This window comes from Chrysemys picta, chromosome 8 (assembly GCF_011386835.1).
Source record: "Chrysemys picta bellii isolate R12L10 chromosome 8, ASM1138683v2, whole genome shotgun sequence".
Taxonomy (NCBI): Eukaryota; Metazoa; Chordata; order Testudines; family Emydidae; genus Chrysemys; species Chrysemys picta.
The window spans coordinates 99,985,582-100,007,498 of NC_088798.1; the positions used below are offsets into that span (position 1 = coordinate 99,985,582).

Genomic DNA, 21,917 nt, shown 5'->3' on the forward strand with positions numbered 1-21,917 from the left:
TTCATGCTTGCTTTTGTTCAATGTTTTAAATATTTTGGTTTTAGTAGGTGTTCTTTGAAAAAGGTGTTTTCTAATTAAAAATATAAATATCCCTTCTCACACCCATGCTCCATTACACACTGAAATCTCCAAAACTACTTTGTTTTCTTCGTGTATAATTTGCCAGGTGATCTCTGGCCCAAAAGAAACATTTGAACCTGCAAAGTTTAATAAAAATGGGGCTAGTAAAATTTCATTAAATTTGGAGTTTTAAATGTGAGAAAGCAAAGGTAAACCTTGAAACACAAGTTAGTGTATTTCTGGCACTACCAATAGTACCAATAGTACTACCAATAGTTCGGCTGTTCCTTTAAAAGCAGGCCATTGTTGGACTGATGAATGTTGAGGTTTGACATAGTCTGAGAAATACCTTGGCAGCTCCCTGCTCCCCACTACCAACCCGTCCTTCAGTACTCGCTTCTTTGGAGAGATATCAGCCCTGTGCCTGCTTACAACCACTGCATACTTGGGCATGTTGTGGGCCGCTATAGGATCTGCTTTCTTGTGGGACAACGTTCTCAAAAGTCTGTCAGTTCCCCCCGCCCCCCCCCCAGTGTAACGTTCAGATCCAATTAGGTGCAGATGAAGTAAAATGCATCCTTTTAAAGCACAGGGGAGATACGCTAGAACACACAGGATATGAATTCTCTCTGCCACATATGGAGTGTTAGAGATTTTTATGGGCTATTCTATAAACTTCAGTTACAATGAAAAGATAATAGAAATATTACCCCTCTCTTCCCATAAGCAATTCTCTTAGACTCTACTACTCTCTCTGCCTTTGAACTGAATAAAGAGGTTGTCCTGCTTCTCTTATTACTTGCAAAAAGAAGAACAGGAGTACTTGTGGCACCTTAGAGACTAACAAATTTATTAGAGCATAAGCTATATGCATCCAAAGAAGTGGGCTGTAGTCCACGAAAGCTTATGCTCTAATAAATTTGTTAGTCTCTAAGGTGCCACAAGTACTCCTGTTCTTCTTTTTGCGGATACAGACTAACACGGCTGTTACTCTGAAACCTCTTATTACTTGGACTCATTTAGCAATGCAAAAAGAGAGAGCACTTCTCTTCTTCAAGAGTTCACATCAAGAGTCCCTGCATGTAATGAAGAGATCCTAGTTTACGTATTCGACAAAGATACAATATTAAAACGAATATCGATATAAAAAAGGTTGCGGATGGACAGGTTGGTTTGGCATAGTTTATTGCTGAGCACGAGATTACAATGTCATTGGCAAATAAGCACCGGCATGCTAAACTGCTTGTGAGACACGTGGCTAGCTACTGTGGCTGACATATGCATTTTTATTTTGCTGCATGTGTAAAATGTCTTTTCCTTTCCCATGGACTACATACAGTCTGTGGAGGAGGAGAAGAAATTTGCTTTTGTTTGCTCAGATGATTTTATTTGGGATTTTGTACATTTCCATTGAATGTACATTTCCGTTTACAAATTGCGAGTGGGATTTGAGCGGTTACAGTTCTGGACGTGAACATGGGATGTCATACCACGATATACTCTTTGCATTGGCAGCATTACTCCAATTTTTTGTCCCTTCTTGATCCAACCACGGTATCGAACTGGCCTGATGTAGAACATATGTATGCAGAAACCTTGAGGGTAGAGGAGAAAAAAATATTAGAGGGGAGAAAAGAAACATCAAAGTTGATCATCATCTGATCTCCTTGGCTGGTTGAACTATGGAAATTTGAAGATTGTCTTCCAATCTCATAGTGCCATTGGTGCTAGCAGTGCCGGCAGCACTAGTGCAGTCCGGCCAACAGCATTTATGAAATTGGGATTATCGGGGCAATTTGTGGAGGGAGGAAAAAGGTGAAGAATTTTTTTCTTCTGGACCCAAACTACAGTATATTTCAAGCTTTGTGTTTTCATGCTCCTCCTTCCCCTGCGCCCTTTTTCCTCTTTGTTTTCCTCACTTTAGATCCTCGTTGTTCTCCCATTTTCTAAGTGGGTGCAGAGCTATAGGGGGAAAAGGAGTAGTTTGCTGGTCCTGTTGATGGAGAACTTGGCCCATTATGTTTTTAAGAGTGAATGAATTGTACTTGGATTTAAATACAGGACCAGACTCTTCTAAGTGAAACACAAGCCTTGGCTACTCAATACAGTTGTTTTGCTTAAATTTGTTTACGTTGTGCTTCTTCCATAGCTCTCCAGTTGGTTAAGAATGGAAGGGGAATGTATTTAATGGCTAATATTTAAAGTTGATCAAAGATGTATATGTGATAGCTTCAGTTACCTGATCCACGGAGGAGGAGGCCATTATTAATGGCATTATTCTTCCTATAGGGGTTAACTCGTCCCCCAATTGTGCCACTAAACGGTGCATACACTGTTGATCCATCTCTGCATATTACGTCCACTCCCCGGTGCTTTCCTCCTACAATCCTGGAAATGTGTAAATGTGCAAGTAATGAGACAATGCTGATTTACATATTCATTAGCCTTAAAGCCTGATACACCATGTAGATCAGCGGTTCTCAATTTTTTTTTTCCCCGCAGACCACGTGAAAATTGCTGAGGGTCTCGGCGGACCCCTTAATGATCTTTCCAAATGTTGTTTATACCGTGAGCTAACTATTGTAAAGCGCTTTGGATAAAAGCGCTATATTTTTTAAAAACCCTTTATAATAATTAACGTTTTTTTTGTTCTACAAATAAAAGCACACAACTCATATTTTAATATCCGTAATCTTATCTTTCTAATGCGATGGATGTGCCCTCTCTCACCTGCTGCGGCAGCCCCTGAGCTGGGGCTGGGAGGGAGGATGGGGGGTGTCTCGTCCTCTCTCCCCCCACTGCAGCAGCCACAGAGCTGGGGCTGGGAAGGAGGGGGGATCTCTCCCCAGCAGCCACAGCCCTGGAGCTGGAGAAAGTCGCCTCTTTCTCTGGCCGCCACAGTCCTGCACGTCCCAAATTCCCCCCACCAACTCTTCTCACCCCATTGCTCCCTCCCACCTACCCCCTATTCCCCCGCAAGGCCACCACCTCACTTTTATATATGTGTCTTCTCCAGGGTCCAGGCACCTAATTAGTGGAACCACGCCTGCGCGGCGCCACTAATTAGGAGGGTGGCCCTTCATTCTCTTGTGTGCAGCGCACCTTAGCGGGAACCCAGGGGCGCACCTTAGCCGGAACTATCCATGGACCACTTGAATGCAGCTCGCGGACAACTGGTGGTCCACGGACCACAGTTTGAGACCCTCTGATGTAGATTTTTAAAGCAACACAGGGGCTACCATTGTTAGCTTAGTTGTGTATTTTCTGCAATGGCGATAGAAGAGTTTGAGGTTCCCAGTCCAGTTGTAATAATTGCAAATCTCTCTCCGTTTTTAATCAGAGCTCTCCCATTCTCAGTACCCCACCTTCCCCCCATTCTGAGTGTAATTCTATCATATGAGAGATTGGAAGGACATTGCCACGGTTCATGTTCAGCGAATTGCCGAGCAGCGGTGTCCTTCTGACAGACTTCAGAAGCCATGAGTGCTATAAATGATGTCTAAATTCAGAAGTTTTTGTTCTTAGTGAACATTTCATTATTTTAGCAAGAATAATGAACAAAGAAAACACCCGTTCCACACACAGAAAAAGTGCTCTCAATATACTACCTTGGAGCTCCATAATGTCCACAGCCAAATTTGTCACAGCCCCTTACTTTGTTCCTAGGATTCCCAGCACATATCTGTCCCCATGGTCCTGCAGCAACTTGAAAAGAAATGGAATATACAAAAGTGAAGCAAATTTTCTAGCCTTAAACAGGACAGAAATGTTTATATAAAATGTTTGCTGTGCAACTAATGGAGTTAATAAAGGTGGATGCTAGAATTTCATTAGAAATCTGTGTTATAATGTGTCACTTTCCAATACACATGGCTTGTGTGACTCACAAACTAATGGCTATGCATTTCTTTGCTTTAATGTAAGCAAAATGGTTGTTTTTTTCTTTTAAGTCGAATACACAGTTCAGAAGAAAATTATATATATATATATATATTTTTGTGATAGGAATAACTGATCCTACCAACAGGTTTTCCTGACAGAACTCTAAAAGGGTTTATGGTCTTTGTACAGCACCTGGCACAGTGGGGTTCCTGGCCCATAACTAGGGCACCTAGGTGCTACTGCAATACAAATAGTGTACCGTAAGTGAGGCTAAGGATCAGACACTACCCTCCACCTTCAGTGCAAATTTATTGATGACAGTCAAGAATTTGAGGGCATTATTTCACTCTGAAGTAGAAGAGTGTATGCATATGGGGTTGTAGGATGCCATGGATGTTGGCTTTCTATTATGCCAATCTATTCAGATGTCAGCTTAGATCACTGACGGATTCAGAAAACAAAAGAATAGTCCTCCGTAGCTGCAAGTTGAGAATCTGCCAAGTGCAGCATGAGAGTTCACGTAAATAACTTTTCTGCTTTTCCAGCTGTCCTAGCCCTGACTCTCAACACAGTTGACCCGTGGAGCTGGGGATTTGCAGCTTGCAAGAGTTCCATTAATGCTAGGTGAGAAGTGAGCAGCTGCAAGTCCCTGCTCCTATACAGCCTTCATCTAAACTCCCCTGGAGCCCATTCATGGACTTCAATGGACTCTAGATCAGGTTCTGTGCCAGGCCAAAAAGAAAACCAAGTTACTTGAGTTTATTGAGGAAAAGTGAATCTATTGTCTCCTTCACTTGTTTGTGTGTTGACAGAGGTAAAATTATCGAAGAGTGGTGTCAATTTGACAGACATGTAGGAGCAGAGCCCTCTGTTCCTACCAAATCTCTTTATGTAGAAAAGCTCTATATTCATTGGTAGATACTTATATCAGTAGTGGTGTTTCCATTGCTATTACACAGGCCTTGCTATTACACAGGCTGTCTATTTAGAGATGGAAAACCCAGAACTCAGAAGATTATGGAGAGTAACAGATGCATTCCTCAGAGTACTTTGCTCTCCCTTTCCCTGGTTGGTTTCTTCAATAGGATTATCTTTACAGGAGACATAGTCTCGTTCTCCTGTAAGTGCTAGCTGGTGTCAACCGTAGCCAGCACCATGTTCCAAAGCTGGGCATTCAGAGAACAGTAGCAGTAACCTCAGAAGTTCAACTTCAGTGGGAGGTAGGATGCCTGGTTGACAGACTGGAATCAATACATGCTAAACTTGTAAAAGTGAGTCCCGGTATTATTTTGAACTCCAGCAAAGGTTTCTTTTCCATGAGTATTATATTAATTTTTGGGAAGGAAGGGCTACTCAACATGCTGCAGGCTGAATTTAGCATATAAATCTACATGCAATATAAACAGAGGAGTTTTTAGACTTTCATAGCATCTGGATATCAAAATATTATAGAACTTGAAATATGTTTTTTTTTTTTCCCTAGCTAGAATAAGAATTTTCTTACATTGGAAATACAGTCCTTAGAACAAACCTTTGACTGCTTCACCAAACCTTTTTTGGCTCTGGTTTCTCCCAGCCCCAGTTTTCAAAAGAAGAGGTTTCATCTGTGCTAGATTTCTCTTTATATTTCCCATGGTTATTTCCACTAGTGGTAGGAACAGCAGACCAGATAGTGTAGACCAGTCACTGGGCTTTTTCCATTCTATTATCTAATTCACCCAGGTTGGATCCAGATGACAGGATGGTACAAAGGCTATAGCAACAGTTGTCTGGCTTAAGCTCTCATTTCCCACCGCTGAGTCTACAGAACAAGGAGTAATGGTCTCAAGTTGCAGTGGGGGAGGTCTAAGTTGGATATTAGGAAAAACTTTCTCACTAGGAGGGTGGTGAAGCACTGGAATGGGTTACCTAGGGAGGTGGTGGAATCTCCTTCCTTAGAGGTTTTTAAGGTCAGGCTTGACAAAGCCCTGGCTGGGAAGATTTAGTTGTGGACTGGTCCTGCTTTGAGCAGGGGGTTGGACTGGACAACCTCCTGAGGTCCCTTCCAATCCTGATATTCTATGATTCTATACCACTGATGCAACTGCCACAATAGAATCAACTCTATGAAGTCTTAAGAAAAAGCCTACTGCAGACAAGGCCAGAGACTCTGAGTCTGATTCTGATCTCATTCTGGTTGTTATACGTGAAACTACACTGGTGTAAGGGAGGTCAGAATTAGGTCATATATCTCCAAACCTTGAAGATTAAATGATCAATGTGATTTGTTGCTGTACAGTAGCAATTGCATAACAAAGGCACCTAGAAACCAAGCAAAGTTAGTAATTTGGTTGTTTGTATGTATTCTCATTTTCAGACCTATTAAGAGTAATTTAAAACCACCTTAACTTTGCAATTTTCATGGCATTTCTTTAAATCCCAGTGAGTTATAGTAATCACACCAAATTGTTGATAAAATAGATGCACATGGGTGCTTTTTTATATTATTAATAGATAGTTCATTAAAATATGATATGTTACATTAACTCTTCAAAAACTAAATAAATCAGGATGGATTTTGATGCAAGAATATTTAGCTGATATTCAAGCTTCTGCTAAAAAGTCTGTTAAACCCTCACGAAAATACATGAAATAGTAATCTGAACTTACCAATGGAAACCAAGGCAACAAAAACAATCACTTTGAGTGGGAACATGTTACAGCCGTTTCGCCAGAGTTCTCTGCTCGAGTTGAAGTTACGATGTACAGTGTCTGTGTGTTATTTATGTGTTCTGGAATGGCTTAGTCTGTGTGCCTGGCAAATCAGAGTTTAGAACTATGGAGGGCAGTATTCCCAGATTAGGCAACCTTGATGTTAAGAAAAAACATAACCACTGATATGTCCAGTTGTGAAATGTAATAATTAGCCCCTTGCCACATAAAAACTGACGGAAATGGAACAACAGCCTGAGAAGTTGCATAGCTTTTGGGCAGCCACAGTTGTGACATGTCTTCCCTGCAACATTTGATGAGACAAAGAGAACTGCAGAAAAGGGAAGGGTACCAAGAATACATTGCCTAGGCTCTGTGGATCCAAAGTAGAGCAGATGAACCAAACGTTGGGTCTTTTATGCATAACCAATATGTGTCTCTTACTTTGCAGCTCCTATACCCACTATTTCCTTCCATTGATGTGCTCATTATAACCCTTCCAATGGGATCACAGAAAATGTAACAGGCAAAGTTAAATGCTGGGTGGATTAGTATAAACTTGCACTTAAAAATTCCATAGATATTCTGAGGCTTTCAGAGGGAAAAAGCCGTTATCCCAGCCTGCCAGGTGTTCTTCCTTTCCAGTGGTGCAGTAGCACTGACAAGTATACTGTGTGGAGCAGCTGGTGGTGGCTTCATGGTGATATGAAGTAATTAATTACCTTTCTCCTTTCCCAATGCAGTTCTTGAAGCATAGGGATCACCAAATGTGGTTGTTTGACGAGCAGGGCTCAAGCTATTGTTCTACCTTATTCCGTGGCAGCAGTTATTAGCTGGTGGTTTTGAAAAGTAGCCCTCAAGAATTTTTTTTCACAATCTGTCACATTATTGTTAGCTTCTCTGATAGAACCAAAGAATTTGAGGTTTTGGTTTTTTTTCATTTACGTTCTTATTATTAGGTCAATAAAATAGTTTATCCTTGAAGTTTGTATAATTATGAGATTGAGAAAGACATGATCTGTATTCATTTGCAGTGTTGTCTCTGCCTCTATGCAAGAGTATGTCCTACCCGGCTCTTTAAGACAGGTTTCTATATCCTTTGTGCTTCCAGGACTGTACAAATGGCCAAGGATCTAGACCAGCCTTATTAATTGCATTATCTCTTTACTAGATGCTGTAAATGTAGGTAACAGGACAAGGTCCCTGACCCTGAGAGATTGTAGTTTAACAGACAACATAATTAGTGGTGGGAAGGGGAGCACTGAAAAACCGTGCAGCTGAATGAAAATGTTAAACACACGTCTTGTAGCTGAATGTTAAGGTGGCTATGGTAAATGTGACTGTTCTTTGACCATGGGTAAGTGTCTGACTCTAACAGTAACAAACTCTGTATGTCCTGAATCTAAAAACACATGATCAAAGTCACTTCAAAACAAAAGTTGGTGGGGCTCAAATACTAAATTTGTTCAACTGTGAAAGCTGTTTCTTAACCCCAGATCACAGGTGAAATTTGCAAACATGAAATTTAAACTGCAGTCTTGTATATCATCACCAGTTAAAAATCTGTAGGCCAGATTCTGCCCTGAGTTGGAAAGATACAACTCATGGTCACCAGATTATGCCTCAGTAATACTTGTCCTGTCCTTATTCAGTTCTGTTAGTAGCTTTTTATAAGTATGAGTGAATGAAACTTAGTAAACAGTTCTGTTGGTACACAAGTAGGCTAGAATTCAGTTCAGTCTCTTACAGGTAGCTGTCAGTCTAGGGCTAACAGGAGTAAAAAGCCCTGGTGGGAAATAATCACTGAAATAAGCAGTTCTGAAGAAGCCAAGGGAGCAGAATTGTGAAGTAAGAAGGTTGCATATTTACTTAGCTACTTTCCAAAGTAGAATTTCATTTGATATTTTGCACTACATTTTGTCATGAAGAGATTTGTTTGACAGCAATTAGGGGTGTCATCAACTATTACCTGTTGTAAAGCTGAGAACTATTGACCTCATTGCAACTTCCAGAAACAACCCTTCATAATTTTGAGGCATTTATTAATTTCATTTTGGGGGATTTATATTGAGCTGGTTTTGAGTTTTCAGCAGCTGCCCTAATATCAGGGTTTTTCAGAACTGAATAGTGTGTGTGTGTGTGTGTGTGTGTGTGTGTGTGTGTACATTGCATTCTGTAGTTAGTAGTCTCTTTGTAATGTTCCCTAATGCATCTTAATTTAGTACTGTTTCCAAGAGTACTAAGTTAAAGCACAGAAGGGAACCTTTAGTGTGCACCAGCAGGGTCTACATGGACCAATTAATGTACAACATGTTAATGTGCTTTAGAAATCACACCTCACAATCCACGTTACATTGCTTTATGGAGACAAGCTCTTAGATCAAGTCATCTTTTCTGCTGTTTGCAGCCTGCATGTCCCTGCTGACGAAAGCCATGCTGGAGACCACCTGGTAAGAGAGGTGTATGTTGGTGGAATCCCTCAGGAAGTAGGCAAGAAAGCTCTAGGAGGAGTTGGCTCATCTGCAGAGTTTGGGAGCATGAGGACTCCATTCACAGGACACACCTGGAAATATCTGGGGTGCAGGATGCTAGCCAACTATCAATGGCTACAGTGGCACCAAAGGAGGAAGGAGAACTTGTTGCTCTATGGGGAGGAGGTGGCTCTTGGTCACTTCAGGCAGTAGACAGTGCTCCACCCCTCACCCAGGTCCCCATCCATCACAGTATGCTACACCGGCAACAGGTGGTGAGGAGCAGATCCCAATGGCTGAGGTCTGAAGGAAGTGTCATCTGCCCCCAAGGCTGTGGGAAGCTCACTGCCACCACACCCAAGAGGAGGAGGCTTAAAGTTCTGTTGGTTGGGGACTTCCTTGTGAGTGGGACACAGTCATTAATCTGCCGACCTGACATGATGTCTCAGGGAGGTATGTCGCCTTCCTGGAGCCCACAACGGAGATGTTATGGGAAGGTTGCTGAGGCTTAACTGTCCCTCTGACCACTGCCCTGTGCTTGTCATCCATGTAAATGCTAATGATACTGTCAGGTATGACCCATATCAGATCATCAGTGACTACGGGACTCTGGGAGTGAGGGTGAAGAAGTCAGGCACAGGTGGAACTCCCGCCCATCCTTTCTGTTGAGGATAAAGGCCCAGGCAGGGATACTTGCATCCTGGAGATGAACGCACGGCTTCGCAGATGGTGTTGACAGAAGGATTTTGGCTTCCTCAACCGTTGGATGCTGTTCTGGGAAGGAGCACTGCTGAGAAAAGATGGGGTCTACCTGACCAAGAAGGGGAAGAGCATCTTTGCGCCCTGACTCTCCAATCTAGTGAGGAGAGCTTTAAACTAGGTTCAAAGGGGGCAGGTGACAAAAGCCCACAAGTAAGCATTAAAAAGGCAATCTTAACAGAGGGCTAGGTGTTGGTGGGGGGAGGAGGGCATGGAAAATTACAATAGGGACATAAGAGCAACAAGAGGGAAATCAGTGGGGGAATCTGCTCAGTATCTTAGATAGCTATAGACTAATGCAGGGTTGGCAACGTTTGGCACGCGGCTCACCAGGGTAAGCACCCTAGCGGGCCGGGCCAGTTTATTTACCTGCTGACGTGGCAGGTTCGGCCAATCGCAGCCCCCGCTGGCTGCTGTTTGCTGTCCCGGGCCAATAGGGGCGGCGGGAAGACGCGGCCAGCACATCCCTCGCCCGCGCCCCCATTGGCCTTTTTTTAGGAAAGGCAGGCAGGGAATAAAGGGAGGAGGTGTTGTGTTATACATCAAGAATATGTACACTTGTTTTGAGGTCCAGAAGGAGGTGAGAAGCAGACCAGTTGAAAGTCTCTGGGTAAAGATAAAAGGGGGATGTTAGGGGTGATGTTATGGTAAGGGTCTACACCAAATCAGAAAGAGGAGGTGGAGGAGGCATTTCTAAAGCAGATAATTAAAATATTGAAAACAAAAGACCTGGTAGTAATGGGGAATTTTAATTACTGAGGCATCTGTTGGAAAAATAATACAGCAAAACAAAATTTCCAATAATTTCTTGGAATGTATTGAAGATAACTTTCTGTTTTAGAAAGTGGAGGAAGTAACCAAAGAGACAGCCATTTTAGCCTTGATTCTTGACCAAGAGGGAGGAATTGGTTGCGAATCTGAAGGTGGAAGGCAGTTTGGATGAAAGTGATAATGAAATGATAGATGTCATGATCCTAAGGAAGAGAAGGAGTGAAAACAGCAGAATAAGGACAGTCGCCTTTAAAAAATAATAATAATAATAAAAACTCTATGAAGTTTTAAGAAAAAGCCTACTGCAGACAAGGCCAGAGACTCTGAGTCTGATTCTGATCTCATTCTGGTTGTTATACGTGAAACTACACTGGTGTAAGGGAGGTCAGAATTAGGTCATATATCTCCAAACCTTGAAGATTAAATGATCAATGTGACTTGTTGCTGTAATAAAAAAGGTAGGCCTTAGCAAACTTGGAAATCTGGACAGTAAGGTCCCACAGGAAGACAATCTGAAGGGACAAATGACTTGAAGAAAGCAAGCAGTTTCTCCAGGAGATAATATTAAAGGAATAATTGCAAAGTACCCTGAATGAAAGGAAAGATAGAAGGAATAGGTAGAGGCCAATATAGCTTCATCAGGAGCTCTTTAATGACCTGAAAATCAAAAAGGCATCCTAGAAAAAGTGGAATCAATGCTAGCAAGGGATATAAAAGCAGTAAGGAAAGGTTCTTTAAATACATTAGGAGTAAGAGAAACATGAAAGAAACTATAGGCCTCTACTTAGTAAGGAATGAGAGCTAATAACTGACATCAAGAAGACTGAGGGGTTCAATACCTATAGTGCTTTAGTCTTCACTAAAAAGTTAATGGTGACCAGATACTCAACAAAGTAACATTAACAACAAGGTGCAAGGAACACAAGCCAACCTAGGGAAAGAACAGGTTAAAGAATATTTTGATAAGCAGGGTCAGATGAAATCCATCCTAGGTTACTTAAGGAACCAACTGAAGCAATCTTGGAACCATTAGCAATTATCTTTCAGAACTCACAGAGGATGGTGAGGTCCCAGAGGACTGAAAAAAGGAGAACTCCCTTTAAAAGGGGAACAGAGGATCCAAGGAACTAGACAGTGTAACTTTGCTAATACAAAAGGTACTGGAACAAATTATTAAACAATCCATTTGTAAGCACCTACAGGATAATAGGGTTTTAAGGAATAGGCAGCACAGATTTATCAAGAGCAAATCATGCGAAACCAACTTCATGTCCTTCTTCCAAAGGTTACCTAGTGGATGGGGGAGAAACAGTCAATGTATCTTGCTTTTAGTAAGGATTGTGACACAGTCCCATGGGACATTCTCATACTCAAACTAGGGAAATGTGGCCTGCATGAAATTACTATGAGGTGGATCAAAACTGGTTGAAAGGCTGTACTCAAAGAATAGTTATCAGTGGCTCACTGTCAAACTAAATCTATAGTGAGAACTTGCCAGAGTCAGTCCTGGATCTGGTACAATTCAATATTTCATTAATAACGTGGATAAGGGAGTGTGCTTATAAAATGTGTGGATGACATCAAGCTGGGAGGGGTTGCAAACATTTCGGAGGACAGGATTTAGAAATGAAAACAACCTTGACAAATTAGAGAATAGGTTTCAAATTAACAAGATGAAGTGCAGTCAAGACGAGCAAAGTGCTACACTTACAAAGGAAAAATCAAATGCCCAACTACAAAAGGGGGAATAAGTGGCTACTTGTAGTACTGCTGAAAAGGATCAGGGGATTATAGTGAACTCCCATCACTGCAAGTTTTTAAGAACAAGTTGGACAAACACGTGTCAGTGATGGTCGAGGTTTGTGTGGTCCTGTGTCAGTGCAGGGGGCTCAACTTGATGATCTCTCGAGATCCCTTCCAGCCCTACGTTGCTAAATTCCAATTTCCCTTTTTAAATCTCTGTATGTTGATTAAAACCGAAAATCAGAAGCCCTGTTTATACTCTGAGGCCTGAAGCCCTAGAGGGAGGGAGCTGGCTGTCGACACCTGTGTGGGACTAGGGCAAAGAACAGCCCAGAGGTGCTTTAGAACTCCAGATAGACAGAGGCTCCAGAGGGGTGGAAGCTCTCTGCTGCCATCTGTGGGTGAGCAAGGGGAAAGGGTTGATCGATCTCTGAAGAAACAGCACAGAGCTAAAGCTGTGGGGTGAGCTGAGGTGGCTTTGAGGTAGTGGGCCATGCTGAGCCGAGGTAGTGGACAGGGTGGGGCTGACTGAGGCAGCTTTGAGTGGGCATATGGAGCTGGGCTGCAGCAGTTTCGAGATAGCAAGTGACACAGAGGCATCACTGAGGTGGCTTGGACAGCAGCAGCAGGCTCGCTGAGGGACTCTTTGCAGGCTTCTTCCCTAGCAATCAATAATGCAATGGTTCCAGCTGGGAGAGGTGGTAGAGCCCCCAGAGCTGTCCCCGCAGCTCTTCCCTCAGAGGCTGGAGATGGACCTGCCCAACTTTCTTGGACAACAAACTGTGAGTAGGGAGCAGGGCAGTGGATGATGGTCACATGCATTGCCCCATTAACCATGCACATCCAGGAGAGGACTGTTGCCAAGACACCTGGAGTGATGGCAGTCTTACGTAATTGATATTCTTGCTTAATTAATTGCTGGCTTTCCCACATTTATTGTCAGTCTCCCTTCCTTTCCTCCCCCACCCCAGTACGTACATGCACAAACCAAAGGGAAGGAATTCAGTTTGTTGTTGGGCCTGCAGTGAAATTATTGGGGAAGGCTGAGTTCCTTAGACTTCTGAGGTAATGGCAACTGGATGGATGGTTGGAAAATTAACCTGGATACAATCCCGTCCTTAAACTTCACACCTTCTATTTTATCTCAAATGTTCAACTGTGAACTGGTATTCTTATTGAACCAAGACGGAACAAATAACAGAGGCACCAGCAGAATTGTATTGACCTTCTTTGGTGTGGTGAGTAGGTGCCTTTCCCAACCTGCACAAACACTATATATAGATTCCAAACTCAGATCCTTGCTGGAGTCTGCCTTTCTCAAAAAAAGAGAACAATAAGGATCAGGTCAAACCGTCTTTCTCCGATTCCTCCCTCAGGATTGCTTTCCCTAGACAGAGCTACGCCCACATCTCTTCTCTCTTGGTGGGATAACAAGTCATTGCCCTAAGGGAGTCAGCAAACCCACTTAACCCTTTCCCAGCAGGGTAATGGGATAATATGTTTCAGGCCAATGACAGCCTTTTACAAGGATCTCCAAGGACTAAGCCATGTTGCAAGTACTGTGATGACATAGTTACTTACTGACCAAACTCCAGCCTTGGATATGCCCAGCAGTTACTTCAGTAGGTGCCGCACATGTATCTATAGGCAAAATTTATTCCTTATACAGGAAAGAGACTCCATAATGATATTTATTTCTTCATATTATTAGTTCTTATTCTACACATTCCCTCACCTCTTCATTTCACCCATTTTGTTCTTTTATCTGAACTACAAATGAGTACTAGACCTGGGAAAAAACAAACTTTGTGGACACAACTTCTCCCCCCCCCCCCCCCCCAAAAAAAAAATGCAGACTTGGGTTGACTGAAACATTTCAGGAACATATGAATTCACAGAGTTGTTTTTTTGTTTTGTTTTACCAAAACAAGTTCCACTTTGACATTTTCAGAACTAAATTTGTGAGCCAAAATTACTTTCTTTGGAAATTTACTTCAATTTTATTTGAAAATAAAAAAATTAAAAAGTTCAAAAAAAAATTTAATGGCCAGGAAACCAAAAAAAAAAAAAAAAAAGTTCTCCTCACAGCTTTAATCAGCACATTCCCATACATGTTTCATAAGATTTGTGCAACCTGGAGCGCCACACCTCCTTCCCTAGAGGCTTACTAGAGAAGATCAAGTTCTTCTTGTATGTAACCCTTTCAAAATGTTGGGGCACACCTCCTGTGCTTGAGGCCAATTTTCAGTACAACCCTAACTGCTAGTTAAGCTAGTGAGAGATACCCTCAAAATTTGCATACCTGATTTCTAGGTCAATGTTTTGAAGTTTATTAGGGTTAACCCCACGTACTCAAATCTCCATCAGAATTTGCGATTAAAAAAAACAGGACAACACCATTCCCATGATGCACAAATAGTATACAGTGGCAGCTACCCTGAAGAAGCCTGCTAAGAGGTGTGGACAGCCTGACCATAGTTCAGCAGGTAAGAAGGCAATGCAACTAGATTGGCATACATGACTGCTGGCATCTCCCTGGTCATTGACAAAGGCCCTGGCAAGGCTCAGAGCCTAAATATTTTCATTTGGATGGCCTGAGCAATCAATAGAAATCCTCTACAAGTCAATGTCCGGGAGTATGATAGCAACAAAAGTTATGACTGATTATGGATATTATCTTCAGAAAGAGAGAATGAGAGTAAGCGTGGATCAAATTTCAGCTCCTTGTTCTTGCAGTTAAAGGCAATAAATAAACTGGCCTCTAACACCTGGAATGCACACAATTTTTGTACCAGTATAACTATGTCAGTTAGGAGTATGATTTTTTTTTTTTTTTTACTGAAATAGTTACACCAGTACAACCTCTGGTGTGGATGCAGTTATACCAGTATAAAGGTGCCCTAAACAAGTATAACTTATTCCCCTTACTCTACTGGCCCGGGACGACGAACCGCGGCGAGTGGGGGCCGCGATCGGCCAAACCTGCCGCGTCAGCAGGTAAATAAACTGGCCTGGCCCGCTAGGGTGCTTACCCTGTTGAGCCGCGTGCCGAACGTTGCCGACCCCTGGTCTAGACAGTATTTGGTCCTGCCATGAGGGCAGGGGACTGGACTCGATGACCTCTCGAGGTCCCTTCCAGTCCTTGAATCTATGAATAATGGATGTTGTAGGAAGGCAAGGGATATGATAGATGCCCACAAGTTCTGAGAATCTGGACAAGCATTAGAGCTGTTGGATGCTTATCTGAACTGAACTCCAGATCTCTTGTATCTTTTCCTCCTCCCCGCAAGTATCGTCAGTCATTACAGTATTGGGGCTGGTTTGGAGAAAAGGCTCTTAAATGTGCTTGCTTTTGTACAAGGTTTTAAATATTTTGGATTTAGTAGCTGTTCTTTGAAAAGGGTTTTTTTCTAATGAAAAGCATATAAGTACCTCTCCCTTCTCACATCCTTGCTCCTTTATACACTGAAATCTCCAAAACTAGTTTGTTTTCTTTGTGTATAATTTGCAAGGTGATCTCTGGCCCAAAAGTAACATTTCAACTTGTAAAGTTTATTATTAATAAAAATGGGCCTAGGAAAATTTCCCTGAACTGTTAATGTGGAGTTTGAAATGTTAGAAACCAAAGGTAAACCTTGAAACACAAGTTAGTGCACTTTTGGCATCAGCAATAGTTCTGCTGTTCCTTTAAAAGCAGGCCATTGTGGGACTGCTGAATGTTGAGGTGTGACATCATATGAGAAACACCTTGACAGCTGCCTGAACCCCACCCCTACCTACTGGTCCTTCAGCACTCACTTCTTTGGAGAGAGAGATACTAGCCCTGTGCCTTCTTAACAGCCCTGCATACGTGGTCATAGTGGAAGTTGCTATGGGATCTGCCTTCTTACAAGAGAACATTCTCAAAATTCTGTCAGGTTTTTTCCCACCAGTGTAATATTCAGATTCAATTAGGTGTAAATGAAGTAAAATGCATCCTTTTAAAGCACAGAGGAGAAGCATTAGAACAAACAGGATATAAAGCTGGTCTGCAAGGTATGGGGTGTAAGAGATTTTACTGGCTATTCTATAAACTTCAGTTACAATGAAAAGATAATAGAAATATTACCCCTCTCTTCCCATTATGGATAAGCTGTTCTCTTAGACTCTACTACTCTCTCTGCCTCTCAACTGAATAAAGAGGTTGTCCTGCTTCTCTTATTACCTGTACTCATTTAGAAATGCAAAAAGAGAGAGCACTTTTCTTCTTTGAGTTCACACCAAGAGTCCCTGCATGTAATGAAGAGATCCCAGTTTACATATTAGACAAAGATACAATATTAAAATGAACATTGATATAAAAAAAGGTTGCAGTTGGACAGGTTGGTTTGGCATAGTTTATTGCTGAGCACGAGATTACAATGTCATTGGCAAATAAGCACCGGCATGCTAAACTGCTTGTGAGACACGTGGCTAGCTACTGTGGCTGACATATGCATTTTTATTTTGCTGCATGTGTAAAATGTCTTTTCCTTTCCTGTGGGCTACATACAGTCTGTGGAGGAGGAGAAGAAATTTGCTTTTGTTTTGCTCAGATGATTTTATTTGGGATTTTATACATTTCCATTGAATGTACATTTCCGTTTATAAATTGCGAGTGGGATCTGAGAGGTCACAGTTCTGGACATGAACATGGGATGTTATATCACGGTATATGCTTTGCATTGGCAGCATTACTCCAATTTTTTGTCCCTTGTTGATCCGACCTCTGTAGCTAACTGGCCTGATGTAGAACATATGTATGCAGAAACCTTGAGGGGAGGAGAGGAAAAAGAAAAAGATTTAGGCGGGAGAAAGGAAACATCAAACTTTGATCATCATCTGATCTCTTTGGCTGGTTGTTCTATGGCAATTTTTCGATTGTCTTCCAACCTCGTACTGCCATTGGTGCTAGCAGTGCTAGCAGCATTAGTGCAGTGCAGCCAACAGTATTCATGAAATTGGGATTACCGGGGCTTTTGCGTTGAGGGGGGAGGAAATGCGCAAAGAATTTTTTCTTATAGACCCGAACTACAGTATATTTCAACCTCCCTCTTTTAATACTCCCACACACACCCATTTTCCTCACGTTAGATCCTCATTTTTCTCCCATTAACTATGTGGTTGGAGAGTGAGAGTATTTTGCTGGTCCTGTCGATGGAGAATTTGGCCAGTTATGTTTTTAAGAGTGAACGAACTGAACTTGGATTTGAATACAGGAACAGTCCGTTCTTAGTGAAACGTGGGCCTTGGCCTACTCTATACAGTTATGTTTTGTGTATGTTTAGGTTGTGCTTTTCCCGTAGCTCTCCAGTGGGGTAAGAATGGAAAGTGAACTTATTTAATGACCAATATTTAAAATTTATCAAAGATTTATCTATGGTAGCTCAGTTACCTGATCCACTCAGGACAATGCCATTATTAATGGCATTATTCGTTCCAGCGGGGTGGGGTTAACTTGTCCCCTAATCACGCCACTGAAAGGAGCATACACCGTTGAGCCATCTCTGCATATAACATCCACCCCTTGGTTCTTGCCTCTACCGTCCTCTCTGTAAGTGTGTGAATGTGCAAGTAATGAGACAATGCTGACTTACATGTTCATTAGCCCCAAAGCCTCACACTCGTTACACCATGTAGATTATGTAAAGCACCACAGGGGAGCAGGGGGGTATAGCTACCATTCTAGCTTAGTTGGCTTTCAGATTTGTATTTCTGCAATGGAAGTAGAAAGCTTTGAGGTTCCAGTCCAGTTGTAATAATTGCAAATCTCTCTCATCTGTTAATTTTCACTTTTAAACCTTTTAAGTGTTCTTGGAACATCTCAGGGTTTCAAACAAACAAACAAAAGAAAATAACGCAGCTTTCCCCTCCACAGCAACCTTAGACGCTGAAATGTTTTCCTTTGTTGGAAATGAAAAATTAAAAAAAGTTCAAAATGTGAGGCTTTTTATTTTTTCAGTGAAAACCCAGAAAAATGCCTTGAAGAAAAGGGAAATTTTCTCAAGAAGACATGGGAGGAAAAAAAGCCGCTTTTTATTAAATAAATAAATAATTGATTAAATGAAATTTGATAGAAATGTGAAAAATAGGGCACTTTTTTTTTTCCAGTTAGGGGGAAGGTTAGTTGCGTATATAAGACAAACCCCTAATATCGGGCCATCTTCTCACCCTAAACTATGCTGACTTACACCAGCTGAGCATCTGACCTATGAGCTGGAGACCATTTCAGTGTTATTTCGTAACTAGTTCTGTCCCGTCCATGTCTACTGTCACAAAGTAAATCGCCTCAGAGAGCTGCATGTGAAATGATCTGGTGGTCTGAGTCAGCTAAAATACTTAAGGACCCTTCTTGGCAGCCTCAACAATGAGGGCCAATGACTGAGTGGGTCATGGAGACAACTGTCCCCATTCTCAGTGTGATTCTATCACGTGAAGGATTAATGCACATTGGAAGGACATTGCCACGGTTCTTGTTTAGCGAATTGCTTAGCAGTGGTGTCCTTCTGACACACTTCAGAAGCCTTGATAACTATAAATGATGGCTAAACTCAGAAGTTTTTGTTCTTAGTGAACATTTCTTTATTTTAGCAACAATAATGAACAAACAAAATACCCGTTCCACACACAGAAAAAGTGCTCTGTGTCCTACCTTGGAGCTCCATAATATCCATGGCCATATATGTCACAGCCCCGTATTTTGTTCCGAGGATTCCCAGCACATATCGGTCCCCATGGTCCTGCAGCAACTTGAAAAGAAATAGAATATACAAAAGTGAAGCAAATTTTCTAGTATTAAACAGGACAGAAATGTTATATAAAATGTTGGCTGTGCAACTAATGGAGTTCAGAGGAGGATGCTAGAATTTCATTAGTGATCTGTGTTCTAATGTGTCACTTAATACATTTTGCTTGTGTGCGCCCCACAAATTAATGGCTCTGCACGTCTTTGCTTTAATGTAAGCAGAATGGTGGGTTTTTTTTTTCTTTTCAGTAGAATACGCTGTTCAGAAGACAAGATTTTGATATTTTTTGTCAAAAGAGTAAATGATCCTACAAAAAAAGTTTTCCTTACAGATCTCTAAAAGGATTCCTGTGCTTCAATTAGATCATAAACTGTTTGGAGCAGGGACTCTCTCTAGTTTATGTTTGTACAGCACCTGGCACAGTGGGGTCCTGCTCAATGACTAGGGAACCCAGCTGCTACTGCAATACAAATAGTGTCTAGCAACTGAGGCTAAGGATCAGAGACTACCCTACACCTTCAATTCAAATTAATTGATGACAGTCAAGGATTTGAAGGCATTATTTCATTCTGAAGTAGAATAGCCACATCTGAGGTCATAGGAGGTTATGGATGTTGGTTTCCATCAGGCGATCTATTCAGATATCAGCTTAGCTCACGGAGAGAGTCAGAAAACAAAAGTATATTCCTCTGTAGCTGCAAGTTGAGAAGCTGCCTGACGGCTGCATGAGATCACATGTAAATATTTTTTCTGCTTTACCAGCTTTCCTAGCCCTGACTCTCAAGGCAGCGGACCCACAGAGCTGGGGATTTGCAGCTTGCAAGACTTCCAATAATGCTAGGACAGAGGTGAGCAGAGATGAACTGTAATACTAACAGAGGACTAAATAAGCAGTGTCCAAAAACCTTGCACAATTGCCTCACCAAATACTTCTATTGTAATTTTCATTAGGAACCAGCAGGCTGCGTTAGTTCAGTTTACCAGCCAATACGTTTGGTCACAAGTCATAGGAAGCTATAATAGTGAAAACCTTATCTACTCTGGAACTGCAAAGTATTTGACTTAATTGCAACCTCCATTTCTCTGGGGATTATAATCAGAAGGCCCGGCCCTATTCTGATGCAAATATTGATTTCAACTGCTCCCTTTGGGGGTTCTTTAGTTCATTAGGATCACACTTTGTGGGACTGAGCTCTGCTTGGCATAGCTGAGGAGGTGGGGAGTGTGAAACTGACTTTTTGTGCCCCCTTCTCTCAACAGAGGCTGTTTCAACCCTCCAGTACCTCTTTTATGCTTGGAGGAGTGGTAGGCAGGAAGGGGTGGCATGGAGCTGGCTGTGCCCCCCCAGCTATTCCTATCCAAGGGGTTTTCCTAACTGGCTGATTAAACTAGATTTCTGTGTCCTTTGTGCCTCCAGAGCAGTGCAAAGGGTGAAGCATCTAGCCTACTACTTGTGTTGCATTAGCTGCAGGCTAAGTACTTTACAGTTAGGTAAGAAGACAGGGTCCCTATCCCTGTGAGTTTGCCATTTAACAGACAAACCAAGTGGCGGGAAAAGCTGTGCAATGGAGCCCACGCTTCGTATTTCCATGTTGTTTGTACAGAACGTGTGGAGAAGGTGTTTCTATATACTCGTATTCAGTAGATTAAACTAGTTACAGGGTGAAGGGAACATTGGTCTGTGTTAAGAAAGTGTTTGGGTTTGTTTGAAGGGGGTGTTGGCTGATGTGATTAGGTCCTATGATGATGTCACTTGAATAGATATGTGGACAGAGTTGGCATCGGGCTTTGTTACAAGGATAGGTTCCTGGGTCAGTGGTTTTGTTCAGTAATGAGTGGTTGCTGGTGAGTATTTGCTTTAGGTTGGGGGGTTGTCTGTAAGCAAGGACAGGTCTGTCTCCCAAGATCTGTGAGAGTAAAGGATCATCTTTAGATCTTTAGATATGCCCCTGGGCTCCATGGACTGGGTCAAGCAGCACTTTCAAGCTTTTACCCTTATGCGTCCCAGATTCAGCACGTCCCTATCCCCACTCCCCCAACACAATTGTACTGGCAGTAACCTACTTGATGAGCAAACCCCACAGTCTTTTGGGCACTGCAGGGATCTTTAGCTTAGGTAAAAGAAACGTTGCTGTACAGTGAATGGGGGAAGCTAAAAACACAGAAGAGTAAAGTTCAGCAAGAGAGAGAGAGGGAAGCAACCAACTTAACCATACAAGTTATTTATTGAATAATAGAGATAACTACACAAGGAGAGCTAAACCAACATAACATACATTATTAAAGGTTAATACCTAAGGTAGAAAGGAAAACAGAGAGAGAGAAAGAGGAGGGGAATCTCACCCACTCCATGAAGCTTGAACTGGTGGGGGTTCCCAGGTGATGGTGGTAGCTGAAGGTCCTGAGTGCTGGAGACAGGCAGAGCCCCCAGCACGATGAGTCAGGAGAAGATGGAGTTCCAGTGGAATTGATGCATAGTTTGGATCTAAGTATCAGAACACTGACTGGAAGGTGAGTAGGGATTTTTGTAGAGAAAATACAATGGTTCAAGGGAGAACACTAGATTTGTTTATAGGTAAGCTGATGATTCAAGGGTTTTCTTTAGGCTAGACAATAGGAGCTGATCACTCTTGGCTATGGGTGGTGTTTTTTTCCAGGGAGCTCACAATGCAACAACTAGGCTGCTTTAGTATTTGGATATCAATTAAGGATTCATTACTAGAATTGGTCTGATAATTGCTGAGCTGGGTGTGTGTGCAGACATAGGTTCATTAGC

The 21,917-nt window shown here is 42.1% G+C and overlaps 1 protein-coding gene and 1 long non-coding RNA gene across 2 annotated transcripts in view; both read right to left on the minus strand.

The window, feature by feature from the left end:
- Nucleotides 1-1,233: 1,233 nt before the first annotated feature.
- LOC112058655 (myeloid protein 1-like) overlaps nt 1,234-21,917 on the minus strand; it is a 38,000-nt gene continuing 17,316 nt past the window's right edge. Inside the window, exons 9-12 of the mRNA XM_065553646.1 lie at nt 6,592-6,693; nt 3,669-3,765; nt 2,300-2,448; nt 1,234-1,655 (exon numbers count right to left, since the gene is read on the minus strand). Coding sequence (XP_065409718.1) covers nt 1,489-1,655; nt 2,300-2,448; nt 3,669-3,765; nt 6,592-6,693 — 515 coding nt within the window. The 3' untranslated portion in view covers nt 1,234-1,488. The remainder of the gene's footprint in view (nt 1,656-2,299; nt 2,449-3,668; nt 3,766-6,591; nt 6,694-21,917) is intronic.
- LOC135973196 (uncharacterized) lies at nt 16,749-19,145 on the minus strand. The gene is made up of 3 exons (XR_010589917.1): nt 19,048-19,145; nt 17,791-17,947; nt 16,749-17,167 (listed from the first exon to the last, which is right to left on the minus strand). It is a non-coding gene; the product is annotated as an uncharacterized LOC135973196 (long non-coding RNA).